General features: G+C 30.9%; 3 protein-coding genes across 3 annotated transcripts; 1 reads left to right on the top strand and 2 right to left on the bottom strand.

Annotated features, from left to right (window-relative positions):
* Positions 1–2,635: 2,635 nt before the first annotated feature.
* Positions 2,636–3,673, top strand: LOC110629274 (protein MAIN-LIKE 2-like). Its single transcript, XM_021776183.1, has 2 exons — positions 2,636–3,260; positions 3,504–3,673. Exons 1-2 carry the CDS (start codon positions 2,636–2,638, stop codon positions 3,671–3,673), a joined length of 795 nt encoding a protein of 264 aa, XP_021631875.1.
* A 60-nt stretch (positions 3,674–3,733) lies between these two features.
* Positions 3,734–4,807, bottom strand: LOC110629273. The gene is made up of 2 exons (XM_021776182.1): positions 4,771–4,807; positions 3,734–4,728 (listed from the first exon to the last, which is right to left on the bottom strand). Exons 1-2 carry the CDS (start codon positions 4,805–4,807, stop codon positions 3,734–3,736), a joined length of 1,032 nt encoding a protein of 343 aa, XP_021631874.1.
* A 2,488-nt stretch (positions 4,808–7,295) lies between these two features.
* Positions 7,296–14,138, bottom strand: LOC110629872 (titin). Its single transcript, XM_021777053.2, has 10 exons — positions 13,991–14,138; positions 13,342–13,432; positions 13,015–13,241; positions 12,303–12,417; positions 11,265–11,342; positions 10,971–11,094; positions 10,434–10,879; positions 10,204–10,343; positions 8,222–8,314; positions 7,296–7,630 (listed from the first exon to the last, which is right to left on the bottom strand). Exons 2-10 carry the CDS (start codon positions 13,360–13,362, stop codon positions 7,519–7,521), a joined length of 1,356 nt encoding a protein of 451 aa, XP_021632745.1. The 5' UTR covers positions 13,363–13,432; positions 13,991–14,138; the 3' UTR covers positions 7,296–7,518.
* Positions 14,139–14,219: the final 81 nt, after the last annotated feature.

The raw sequence follows: 14,219 nt of genomic DNA, 5'->3' as shown, positions 1-14,219 counted from the left end.
ATAGAAAAATAATTTTAAAATCATGCAGGATCCGAAAATATTTTCGGATCCTGTGTATCAATGGAGCGTGTTCGGCAGTCATACTGCCGAACACGCTTGTTCGACACCATGGGTGTCGAACAAAGTAGAGTTCGACACCCATACCTTATTGAGCTTGTTTGGCACTCATAGTGCCGAACAAATTGATCCGTGCCACGGGAGCAGTGTAATCTGCTCACGTGGCCGCCAGCTTGGCAGAATAAAATGTTCGCCACTTAAAGTGGCGAACACTTCTGCCTGCGTGGCTTGTTTGGCACCCAAGGTGCCGAACACCCACAGAAAACAATGCTTCGTCATAGTGGCGAACACTTTCCTTTTAACAGCGTGGCGTTGCATGCATGCAGAGCCACGCGGACATTTGTTGTGCAGGTCCGTGAACCATTTGAAATAAACACCCCCTATCGGCTCTTCCTCTCCTTTTTTCGCATCACCTTCATCCATCCTTCTTCTCATTTTCTCTTCTTCCTCTGCAACAGTATTTTATCTCCACCATTTTCTTCTCTTTTCTTTTTCCTCTGCAAATTTTCTCCATCTTTGCTCTGCACCCGTTTCCATTTAGCGAAGAATATCAATTAACAGGTTTTTCGTTAAACTTTTCTTTAAATTTAAATGTTTTTATATTTTTTAGGTTAAATAAAATTATTAATATAATTTTGTATGTAATTTTTTTAATTTTAAAAATTTTATTAAAAATTTTTTAAAATATTTAAAAATTAACTAATTAGTATTATCTGTAAAATATTAATTAAAATTGAAATAAAGTAAAATAAAAATTAGTAATACGCTTTTATTTTTGTAAAGGAATGTGTGGAGAAACTTGTAAAACTTTATTTTAAAAATTTTTATTTTTAAAAAAATATAATAATTTAAATTTAAATATTATAATAATTTATAAATTTATTATTAATAATTTTATTATTATATTTATTATGATAATATATAAATTGATTTGTGTTAATTATATATTTTGTTTAATTTTTTTGAAAATATTTTTTAATATTTAATAAAATTTAATATGTTTAAATGTAATTATAATTAAAATGATAATAAAATATAATAATTTTGTAAAAATAAAATAATTTAATTTTGTAAAATATTTAATCCGTTGAAATTTTTATTAATTTTTTAAAATTTTATTTTGTATTATAATAATATATAAATTGTGTAGAATTAATTTGATTTTAAATTTAAGTATTTATAAATATTTTGTAATATTTAAAAAAATTTAATATATAAAATAAATAAAAATAAAAAGTGAATAAAATTTAATAATTTATAAAAAAATATAATAATTTAATTATCTTAAACATGTCATCCGATTTTTATTTTTTTTAATTAGTTGAAAAATATAATTTTTTTTACATTATAATAATATATAAATTTATTAGAATTAAATATATTATATATTCAAGTATTTATAAATATTTTGTAATATCTAATAAAATTTAATGTATAAAATAATTATGAATAAAAAGTGAATAAAATTTAATAACTTTTAAAAATTATTTTTTTTAATTTTATAAAACATGTCATCCGCTTTTTTTTAATTAATTGAAAATTATAAGTTATTTTTTTATTATAATAATATATAAATTTATTAGAATTAATTTTATTTTAAATGTAAGTATTTATAAATATTTTGTAATATTTAAAAAAATTAATATATAAAATGAATATAAATAAAAATTGAATAAAATATAATAAATTATAAAAAAATATAATAATATAATTTTCTTCAACATGTCATCCGTTTTTTATTTTGTTTTTAATTAATTTAAGTATTTATAAATATTTTGTAAATATGTAATAAAATTTAATATTTTCAAAATTAATATAAATAAAAAGTTAATATAATTTATTAATTTATAAAAAATATAATAATTAAAATTTTCAAAACATGTCATCCGTATTTAAATTTTTTAAATTATTTAAAAATTATTTATTTATTTATTTTTGAAATATTAATATTAAATTTTATTAATTTATTAAATTAAAATATTTAATAAAATTTCATTAAAATATTTAATAAAATTTCATTAAATTAACTAATAAAATTTAATTTTTTTGAAAATATTAAATTAAAATATTTAAAAATATATTAAATAATTTCTTAAATAATAACACCAATATATTATTAAAATTTGTTTTAATGTGGTGTTAGATTTGTTGTTGTTTTTTAGATAAAATATTTGTTGTGATTTTTAGATTGAATATTTGTAGTGATTTGTGGATAGAATATGTGGTGTGATTTTGGATAGATTAGTTGTTTGTGATTTTTAATATAATATTTGTTGTGATTATTGGATATAGTATTTGTTGTGATATTTGGATAGAATACCTTTGAATTAGTAGTAATTATTTTTTGATTTTTTGATATAATATTTTTTAAATATGTATATAATTGTATTGTTAAATTAAGTAGTGTTATTTAGTGAATAATTGGTGTTTGAATATTGTATATAATTTTACATAATTAGGTATGGAGGAAAGACGCAATCGCCGTGACCGCTGTAATTATATTTTACCGGGTCCCAACGATCCATCCTTCCTATATGCACAAGCCGATCATCTGTCTGAGGCTATATGACAACAAAGTATGGAAGTTGGGGCAATTGCTTGCAGAAGGACGGGAACAATTTTACATCTGGACGACATTCCGGATCAAATAATACCTTACCTACGACGAACTGGATTTTATGGGGTAATACGGTTAGGATTTTTTGCATTGGATTGGCATCTAATTAGTACCCTGGTGGAGCGGTGGCGACCAGAGACCCATACGTTTATGTTTCCCGAAGGGGAAATGACCATTACCCTTCAGGATGTAGGGTTAATAACCGGGTTGCCGGTCAATGGTGCAGCTGTTACAGGGCGTTCACGCCACCATTGGCCATCGGTGTGTGAGGCACTATTAGGTGTCGTTCCACCTAATAGTGCCATAAGAGGTTGTTACTTGAAGATGGTATGGCTAGCTGAGGAGTTTAGTCAGCTTCCAGATGACTCCGATAAGGAAGTTGTGCAGAGGTTCGCACGCGCATACATCATGAGGGTCATTGGATCTATTTTTAGTGATACATCAGCTTCGCGTGTGAATCTTATGTTTTTACCTTTGCTAGCCGACTTGGAGGAAGCCGGCAATTATAGCTGGGGTGGTACATGTCTGACATGGCTGTACAAACAGCTATGTAAGGCGACAAATCCTGAAGTTATGCAAATGGCAGGTGCACTCTCATTGGATCGCGTGCTGAAACACCCGAGATAGACGAATAATTACTGCCCCGCCAGCAACAGGGCCACTCCATTTTCATTCAGAGTATATGGAGTGGTACCGTAGGGTGTCCAGACGCTGGATTTCAGTTAAAGGAGCGGCCTTGGGGTCAGGGGTAAAAAGTTAATGCTGTTTAAAGTCATTTTCAATAATAACTGCATATTAGAAATAATATAATTGAATGCTTTTATTGCAGGAGGATGGTCTGGAGCATATGCACGCTATGGCGACAAATCCGACCACGGGGAGCATGACATCTATTTGCGACCTCCTACAATCTGTTTCATTCTGTATGATGGAAGAGAGGCGGCAAACACAGTTTCCAGCTCCACATCCAGCACCTACTCCACCACACATCACTGCTGACCCAAATGACCCGCCCATTCCAGATTCTGTTTCACGTGGAAGTCGGGGTAGAAACCGTGGTCATGGTAGGGCAACAATTTTTATATCGGGTTGCTGTTCAATTAATGCAAATATGAATGAACAAATAAAATTCTCATCCAATTGGCTATAGTTTTTTGTCAACTGAGGATTTGTACATGTGTGCGGTCCATTATATCCCGTAATTTTCCATATATCCTCCCCTTCTTTCTTGGATGCTCGAAGCCTCCATGCACATCCACTGTCTTTGTCTTTACACTTTATAGAATACGTCTTCTCCCTTGTTTCATGATAACAAAATTGATGGTGATGTCTTAGATGATATTCTTTTGCAGCCGCAGCCACTGCATCTCTCGAAAAAAATATCATCCCAACTGAAAACTCTTTAGAAGGATCCCAAAAGTAACGACCTTCTGGCTTATCATAAGAATCCACCATCAACAAATCGAAGTCTATTTCTGCATATGGGGGAGGATGAACAACAGGTACAATAGGATTAGGAAATTGTGTGTTGCAATATCGAGACTCACTCCCAATATCCTCCTGACCATTACCATCATCATCATCATCCTCAGTAGACATCCATGAATCATCGTCGTCCTCATCCTCGTCCTCGTCCTCATTCTCTACTGTATCAGATAAATTAATTGACGGCCCTGCAAGACTATCAGATAAACCATAATCATCAACTATATTTTGCTCTTCACATGGTTTATCATTTGATTCAACAGCAGTTTCAGATGGACCAATATCAGTATCTTCATTTGTAGTATCAACACAACGAAGTATCTTAACATATATTTCTATACCAGGTATACCACCAATTTGATACAAGTAATTAAATATACTAGATACATCATCTTCACCCCATATCTCCATACATTCAAATTGTAAGAATCCATCCACAATTGTAGGCTTTCTAAAACTAATCGTCTCTATAAATTCATTATTCTCGGATAATCCAATTGCACGAGCAATTTTACCGACCAATTGATTAAAACTTATCCGTTTACCCAATTGAATAATTTTTGAAAAACCTCAATCATAATCGTAACCATTACAACTATTTATAATATTACCATCCCAATGAATATTAGCATATGCAGGAACTGCCATTTATCTGATAAAAAAAATAGAATAATAAATAATTTGATCACCATTTACTATATACATAAAAAAATAAAAATTTAGAATATAAAATATTTAAAACTTACCTGCGTTTCTTCTTTTGTAGTCGAATCGATAAGAGTAGAAATAATATTTTTGTGAAATTTGTAGAGGGAAATAAATAGTTTATAGAACGTAATTTATTGAGATATAATGTAAATTTTAAGTAATTTATAGAGTAATAGATAGGATAATTTATAGAGAGACTGGAAATAAGAGTGATCGGAAAAGGGAGTGATGTATAGAGTGATTGGTCGGAGTAATTGGTGGGATAATTTATAGGCGGGGGCGGGTTCTAGTTCGCCACCAACACTGCCGAAGCAGGGTCACGGACTGCAAAGCATGCATGTCGTACATGCATGACCGTGATGCAGGCAGCTCTTCAGCACTTATAGTGCCGAAGAGCTTTCTTCATGCTTTATTAAAATAATTTTAAAATAAAAAAATAGAGCGTATTAAATATTTTCAAAAATTAAAATATTATATTTTTAAATAACTATTAAATTTTATTATATCTTAATTTATATTTATTTTAAAAAAATTAAATTTTATTTTTAACAGTAAAATAAATTTTAATTTTTTATAAATAAAAATATATATATAAATAATATTTTAATAATAAATGAGTTTTTCGTAGACTATTTAAATTTAGAAAATATTTTAATTTTAAAATATATAAATTTACTAGATAATAGATTAGATAATAATTTAAATTGAGATATTATGATAGATAATAGATTAGATAATTTAAATTTAGATATTATTATAATAATATTATTAAATATTATTAAAAGTTAATTTTATAATAGAATTAGAAATGAGTTATTAATGGATTGATGGTTAAAAAATATATAATTTTAAATATAAAAAAATAAATTTAATATTAATATATTTTAATTAATATCAATAAATAAATTTTAATTTATTATAATATTTTATTAATTTTTATAAATTTTTTAAATATATATTTATTTTATATATTTTATTTTCATTAAACATTTATAGCCACCATAGGAATTTGTTCAGCAGCATCACTGCCGAACAAATTCCTGTGCAATCACATACACGCGTACGTCCACGCAGGTGCATGCAGGTACGCACCTGCAGGTACGCGTGGATGCATGTATGTAAGAAAAGAGTTAGTGTCGAACTCTTTTCTTAGTCAAGGCTTCGTCAGGCTTCTCTAACGAAGCCTTGAAGCTTGTGTGTGTTCGGCATTCATAGTGCCGAACACGCCAAGCTAGCGGCTACGGTAGCAGAATACACTGCTCCCGTGGCACGGATCAGCTTGTTCGGCACTATGAGTGCCGAACAAGCTCAATAAAGTAGAGTTCGACACCCATGGTGTCGAACAAGCGTGTTCGGCAGTATGATTGCCGAACACGCTCTGTTGACACACAAGTTTCGAAAATATTTTCGGATCCTACATGATTTTAAAATTATTTTTCCTTTTATGCATGATTTGAAAAATTGCTCCGATTATGCTAATCATCCAGGATACCAACGTCTTATGTAATCCTGTCGCTTAATGGATTTTGTATTTGGCTATACTTTCTTGATTCCTCTATATATTTATCTTCTATTTAGTCTAAAAAAATTATTGCATAAAGAAAAAATATACTTCTACCTACGAAATATACTAAAGAATTTCTTTTATATAATCGATTTCAATTGATATTTGAATTTTAAACTTTACCAAGGTTTTTAATATCAACGTGTTAAAATTATATTTTAACTGCAAAAAAAAAAAATTCAGTTACTTAAAAAAACACATCTACCTTCATAGAATATATACCGTCAAATATATCCATCACTTTCTCTATAAATAGGAATAAGGAGGAAAGGAACTCCTTTTTCTCCTCCCTTACTTTCTCTCTCATAATATCTTTCCCTAATATATATCCAACTCTAATTTGAGTATTGAAAGACTCATCATTTTCTATATTCATTTGCGGGGAACTTGAACATGCAAAAAATACTCACTTTCGTTTTTCCAGTTAAATCTACACTGAATTGCCAAAAAAATGGCATGCGCCTGTCGGAGCTCTTATGAGTGAGCTGTACTCTCTTTGAAAATGAAAAAAATAAACACTCGGGGATTAAAGTTCAATCCCCCCTCCACCTCATGTTCCAAACCCAATAAATCTCGTAGCCAAATCATCTCAATTGAGATCATATTCCCTATGGGATTAAAGTCAATTTCACCCTTCAACTTTAAAAATGATAAAAATAATTTAAACCCACACTCACTTTTATTCAAAAATCAAGAACACTACTGAACTTCTTGATAACTTAAAACCATGAAATCGAACTTTTTAATATCTGATCAAATTAAACTCATATTTTTTATTTTAAAGCTAAATTATGTATACATTAAATATGGACTAAATTGAATTTCTATTGCGCAATTAGCCTTCTCCTGAGAACGAAATGCAGCTGCCAAAAATACCTGCACTTGTTATTTATCTATAATTAAATTGCACCTAGAACTGGCGAATTCATTCCTACATTTCGAATGTAATTGCAAGTCCCATATCGCAGGGAGAACCCACACACATCATCTATCATAGGGATGATGCAGAACTGGTTGGGACTTCGCCAGAACAGAAAAAACAGAACTAAAAAAGAAAGGAAAAGGGATATGGACAATAGGTGGTCCGTCAATGTTGGCTCAGCTTGCGCTTCTTTGCCAATCTTCTCTGTCGTTCTCGCCGCTCCTCTTCCTCTATCAGGCGTAGTTGCTCCTCATCCTCCTCCTTTGCTATTTTTGCGCTGTATTGCCATGTATAAACAACAGCTAGGTAAGGAGTACAAAGATACAGAAAAGTAACAAACTCAATTTGATCCTTCTTAAGTTCCTTTTTTGGCAGCTAAATTATGTCAAAACTTTAAACGTCCCTCGGTCTACAATATTTCGACTGTGGTACTTTTCCAATTTGTTTCGATATAATCCAAGGACTATAAAATAATTTATTTTTAAGGGTCTTTCAGAAAAAAAATCAAAGGATATATGTGTTAATTTTGACATAACTTGACGATGAAAAATTAATTTATCCTATTTTAAGGCCAAAAAGCAAACTTTCTGTGAAGCAAATTTAAAACCCCCCCCAAAAAAAAAACTCTCCCTGCCACACACACACAAAAAAAAAAAAATCATTTCTTAGAAATTTTCCACTAGAATATATTCTTCATGCACAAGTTATTTCTGCAACCCAAACACTGCATTCAAAAATATTTAAAAAGCTGAGAAGTTAGCGAGAGAGCACATAAAGGATAAAATCAGCAACTAATACTTTCATAGAAACACTAGTGGAACTTCACAATTCCAACAATCATAAACAACTAAATTTAGTGAACACTAACCTTCTTCTCTCTTCCCTCATGATATCATCAAAGTTTGCCTCCATCATACTATCATCGTCATCATCATCATAGCGATCAGTATACCTTTTCGTACTGCAAGGAAAAGAAAAAGAAAAGGAAATGCTTTTAAATGGGAAACTAACTTGTACTATTTCAATAAGATAAAAGCAGTAGAAGATATCCTAGAGATGTTCAATGGTTGGTTTAGATCAAATTTGAATCCAAACCATCTTCATTAAGTTACCATATATCTTTTCTATTAGTTAACCAATGGTTAACCACTCACACCATTTATTACCTACATACCCCATCAACTATTAAAATTAATTTACTAATTAATGGTATACTAATTATGAAATACAATAAAAAATATTAAAATTAATTTACTAATTAATGGTATATTAATTATGAAATACAATGAAAAATGATTCAAATCTCAACTGTAACTTTACTAATATAATAAAAGTACAACTGAAAAATATAAATTAAACAGTATCATAAAAATTAAATGAAAATAACTAAATGAAAATAAAATAATTAAATTTAGATATTACAATTCAAATAATAAGTAAAAGATATCTTATTAATTTTATAAATTATACACTTTTAAATTTTCTAAACTAAAAAAAAGTTTAATTTCAAAATAAAAATTATAACTTTAATTTTAATTTTTTAGAAATTAAAAAAAGTTAAAATAATTTACATATATTATCTTAATTATTTTCAGAAATGTGACTAATTTAATTTTGTAAAAATTTAAAAATAAATATATTTTGCACATTATTTTAACCTTTTTTAGAAAGGTAACTATTTTTATATTTTGCACGAATTAAAAATTAAAATAATTTATACATATTAATTTAAATTTTTTCATATATGTAACTAATTTTAATTTAGAAATTAAAAAACTATTATACCTGAAATAATTGCAAAAAAATAAAATAATGTATCGGCAAAATATAATGCAGGTGCAAAAATATGGCTAACTTTTAATTTTTTAAAAATTAAAAAATAAAAATAAAATAATTGAATTGAGATATTAGATTCCTAATAATAATAGAGATACAAAAAATCTAATTAGTATTATATTCAAACTAAACACAAAAACAAGAGAAGTTAGAATTTAGGATTTATATATGAAAATAAGATGGTTATTTGTTGGTTAACCAACAAAAACCAACAAAAAAAAATAAATTGGATGAAATGTCCAAATCCATCCAACATAACCATTTAACCAAGTTTGTTGGTTTGGATTGATTGGATTTCATGAATTGAACCAATCCATGAACACCCAGAGATATCTGAACCTCTGGCATGTGGCCAATTCAACATCACTAATAATAGGTCAAAGCATAAAGTTCATTTTAATCCAAGTTTATGTACTAATAATGGCTTAAAGATCCAGCTCACTGCTCATCCCTCTTGAAATAAAGTTTAACTAATATAACATTAGGGATATTTGAACATATGCATGCTTGCCCGGCGCATGCACACATATTTTAACCCCTAGTAATTGATTTTTATAAATCAAAAGCTTGCCCTTTTTCAGGGAGCTCTATTGTAACATTCACACTCGCAATACTATTAAGAAAAAAACAAATTGTTGAATGAATAAATGAAATCATGCAAACATCCATGCTCACAACTAGAAACAATAAGACTGGATAGTATTAGACTGACTTATTCAGAATCATAAATAAGGTAAACTCAAATCAAATTCATTGTTGAATCAAAAGAAATTCATCGAAACAAAAACCTTGACCCATTTATGGGCGTGTTTTACATGGAAGAGAACATGTACACTCCTGACTAACAAGACAGTTATCTAATTGATTGTCAAAATTCATGTATGCTTCTTAAGTCCTAACCACAAGGATAATATTATTTTTTTTAAGTCACTGACAAAAGCATGTAAAAACAAAAGGGAGGAGGGAGGAAGAAGAAGGGGAGGGAAGGGAGGGGGGGGAGGGGGGAGACATTACTTGAACATTTGCCTAATCATGTCAAGCGCCTTTGAATCGTCATCATCTTCAACATCACAGAACGGTCTGGCAGGCTTTTTCTTGGGAAGGTTATTTTTCAATGATGCATGGGATGGAATCTGCTTGACTGGCCTATTTATCTGTTAATTTTTCAGAAGTAAAAAATAGGACTATCATTCCTCAAAGATTTACCTTTTAACAAACTATAAAAATTAAGTTTCGGCCTAAACCTGAGATTTTGAAGACACCACTGAATTATTTGGCTTCATTATATTCTTCTTGGGTTCTGGTAATGCCCTTCTCTGTTCAACTGGTTGCCTTGGAATAGATGACTGCTTAATTGGAGGGATAGGTTTGCGAGCAGCAGGGAGGATTGTTTTTGCACCTGGTACAAAGGACTTCTTCTCCACAGTGCTAGGAGGCATCTTTGAAGGCAAGCTTTTTGGCGCTGTAGGCCGGCCAGGCCCAGAACCATTGTTGCTACCAAGCTGCCTTCTCGAGTTTATCAATGTTGAAGTGGGTTTGCAGGTAGAAGTTGACTTATACAACCCTGATTTAGAATGCATTTGGCCATTGACAGTAGTTGATTTCCTTTCTTCATGAACACCACGAGTATCTCTAACGCTACTGCCTGAATGCTGTTTACTCTTCTGTGGAACTTGTGCAGATCGTGCCTCTTGAACATCAGCAAAAATCCTGTATAAGTATTCTTAATAAAAATATAATGTATTAAGACAACCAGATATGTGTACTAAAGAGCATTTTACCGGATTTTGGAGCAGCAACACTTTGAGGTACTGACTGCTTAGGAGGAGCCGGTATTTCTGCATCATCAGATAACAGGAAGGAGTAATCTCTTGTATCTTTAAGTTTCTGAACTTTTGTTTTTAGCTGCACATATAAGAAAAAAAATGAACCTTACTTTGCAGCTCAGACTTCTTTTGAAGCTAGTGTCAGACCACCCCCCCAACCCACTAAATTCACCACATGTGCACAGAGGAAGAGAGAAAAGGAGGTACAGTAGCAGGAGGTGGTAATAAATAAGAAGCTGCTCAGAATACCTCATTCCTGACTTTGGATATTGGCTGATGAACTCCATTCTTCGAACCTGTGCCGCTTGAAGAAGAGGTCTTCTTGACCTGTAGCAGCAGTAAGAGCATTACAATAAAAGCTAATACAAAATACATTCAAAGCTGTTTCCAGCACTGTCATTTGGCAAATGTGCTTAGGGTGAAAAACTAGCCCATAAAAGGACTAGAGAACAAAACATCAATTCAATGCCCAAAAGCTGCATCAAAATTGAAAATAACATTATGGATTTTCAGTGAAGAAAGAAATTAATTTGTTTAGAATTCCTCTAGCTTCTCTCTCCTTATCATCTCAATTTTTAGATATGAAGGATTCTAGATTCATTTGACAGAATATCAAGGCAATAACAATTTCCCCTAGAAATTTATCAAAATATAGGGATCTCCTCCCAGCATTGACAAAGGGCTTGCAAGCAGCTTCCTTCGGTAAACTAGCTTACTGTTGACATCTCAGTTCATAAATAGTAAAATGGGTAATTTACAGTGTAGTCCCTAAGATTTAGCAAAATCCAAAACTTAATCCACATTTTTAATAGTAAACAATTTAATCCTTGAGTTTTATTTAATTAACAAAATAGTCATTCTAAATTTAGTGTTAGTCAATCATAAATTGAAGAAATTAACTCAAATTGAAGGGAATAAATTGTTCCAAATATTAAAAACTAAATGAACTAAACTGTCATAAAAAGTAAAATTTGAAGGACTAAATTGTTATAGTCTAATAGTAAATTTTAATTAAATTACTATTTTGCTAATAAAATGAAACTTACGGACTAAATTGTCTCACTAAAAAAGCAGGTACCAAGTTATAGGTTTTGTCAAATCTCAAGGGCTATATTATAAATAACCTCAGTAAAGTCAAAGCAACCTTAATAAAACAAGTAGGGAATTGTCATACTCTCAATTCATAAAAATAAGAATGCTCCATAAGCAAGTAAGTGCGAGCTTAAGTTGGATTCTATTAGTGGTCTATGCATAGAATTTTACATGCTAAAAGTTTAAGGTACATACATGGTGGGAATTTGAAACTCTGGATACCAAATGTGGGTTTTCTAGAAATGATTTGCTTTCTTGAATTACTCTTTGGGCAATAACAGGCTGAGAAGGGCCAAAGAATGATCCATAGCTGCAGAAAGATGCAAATTAGACATATGAACGAACTATTAAGCATCATATACGGGACCACATACTTGAATTGGTTAATAATAAAAAATATATGACAGAATTCAATTTAATTTTACAGTATTAACTCTATAAATAAATATAAACCTCACACAGTGGTGTTAGGGCTAGTGTAGACAACTTATATGACACAATGAACTGTATAAAGTAGGTCACTTGTGCACATCTACCAATGCATAAATATTGCATTCAAATCAAAATACCGATTTAGCAATAATCACTTGATAGACCTTCTGGCGCAATGTCAAAGCATTACCTAAACCACTGCACATGCCATGACTATTACATATTCTCGAGTAACTAGAAATATAATGTGCATTCTCAAATTGCACTCTTCATACCTAACTACAGTCTCTCTCAAGGAAAGTGACTCATTAAGCATCTTTAAAATTCTTGTCCACAAGTACATGGCTGCATTTCTATTTCACTAGGGGCCGTCATATCATCACTTCTCTACTTGTGCAAATAAAGAACATATTTTATCCAGAAAAAAGACAGAAAAGTAAGCTGATTCACATTAAGAAATAAGCATATCACTCACTTATCGGAAGAAAGTTTCTTCTTTATCTCCTGGGATTTGGAAACAGCAGAACCATTTTCCCTTTGCATTTTCTTCCTAATTCGTTCTTTAATTCGTGCCCTTAATTCAAGATATTCAATTGCCTCTGCACTTGGCTTTTGCTCTTCTTCCTCCTCATATTCCTCCTCCTCGCCTTCTTCCTCTTGTTCATATCCTTCCTCCTCATATGCATCATAATCTTCAAACTCCTACAAACAAATTACACTCATGACCTTAGTAATTATTAAAGGACATAAATCATTCAAATGGCAATAAATATTGGATTAGATAACACCTAGAATGGCTTACATCTCCTTCATATCCCCGCATTGCAGTTTATTATCTCCACTACAATCAATGCAGAGAGCAGAGAGAGTTGCTCCTTACAACTACTGGATCCCTGAAATGTGAGAACACAAATTAATCCAATAGAAAAGAAAAAATTTAAAAGTGAAGCAATTACCAAATTGAAATCTAGGCAAAATTCAATACGATAGAACACAGAAAAGAGACTGATATACAACCCCACTCCCTTTTTTTCCAATTCTATAAAATTCTTGGTTCTGATTAGAATGACTAAGAGCACCAAAAAAAATTCCACCAAAGAACAAACCAAAAGAGAAAGAAATTATAAAGGAAAAAAGTACGATGGAATTAATATAAAAACGGCATCAATGCCTTTAATTAGTTAAAAAAATCGAATATTAAGATCGAAATAGATAACTTTCAAGTGCATAAAGAAAATTATTCGTGAAGTATATTTCAATACTAATCAGACCGTAAAAACACGAAACCTCATTGTATTTAATCGAAGAAAATATTTTATCAATCCAGATTCGAAAAAAGATCGACAATTTGTTCTTTCCGAAAAAATAAAGCTTTTGACTGAATTTTACAATTAAAAATTTTATTTTAGTTGTTAAAATCAACAGATCTGATCAGAAATTATGTCAATTACCTCAAATTTTCTCCAGATCTGATGAAATTGGATCGAAATTGAGCGATTTTCGACCTTGAATTCAGGCGCAGAGCTCGAAAGAGACCGAGACAAGCAAAACGCAAAGAGAGAGCAAAGCAACCTCTTAGATCTAAAGGGCAGAGAGACGGCGATCAAGGAGAAGGCGGCTTGTGCGTGTAGGTTTTCGGGGATAAAGAGATGCAAACGGAAGGACCCAGAGGCAAAGGGG

Source organism: Manihot esculenta, chromosome 13 (genome assembly GCF_001659605.2).
Source record: "Manihot esculenta cultivar AM560-2 chromosome 13, M.esculenta_v8, whole genome shotgun sequence".
NCBI lineage: Eukaryota > Viridiplantae > Streptophyta > Magnoliopsida > Malpighiales > Euphorbiaceae > Manihot > Manihot esculenta.
Note: the sequence above shows the minus strand (reverse complement) of the source record. Positions and strands in the feature narration are given on the sequence as shown.

What these genes read in the sequence shown, in the direction of transcription:
- LOC110629273 (XM_021776182.1), bottom strand. Translation starts at nt 4,807, where the DNA reads ATGGCAGTTCCTGCATATGCTAATATTCATTGGGATG. An exon ending in TGCTAATATTCATTGGGATG is followed by an intron (nt 4,729 to 4,770) that starts GTAATATTATAA and finishes ATTATGATTGAG; the next exon opens with GTTTTTCAAAAATTATTCAA.
- LOC110629872 (XM_021777053.2), bottom strand. Translation starts at nt 13,362, where the DNA reads ATGCGGGGATATGAAGGAGAT. An exon ending in ATGATTAGGCAAATGTTCAA is followed by an intron (nt 8,315 to 10,203) that starts GTAATGTCTCCC and finishes TTTTCCTTGCAG; the next exon opens with TACGAAAAGGTATACTGATC. An exon ending in ATGAGGGAAGAGAGAAGAAG is followed by an intron (nt 7,631 to 8,221) that starts GTTAGTGTTCAC and finishes ATGGCAATACAG; the next exon opens with CGCAAAAATAGCAAAGGAGG.
- LOC110629274 (XM_021776183.1), top strand. Translation starts at nt 2,636, where the DNA reads ATGGAAGTTGGGGCAATTGCTTGCAGAAGGACGGGAACAATTTTACAT. An exon ending in TGAAGTTATGCAAATGGCAG is followed by an intron (nt 3,261 to 3,503) that starts GTGCACTCTCAT and finishes CTTTTATTGCAG; the next exon opens with GAGGATGGTCTGGAGCATAT.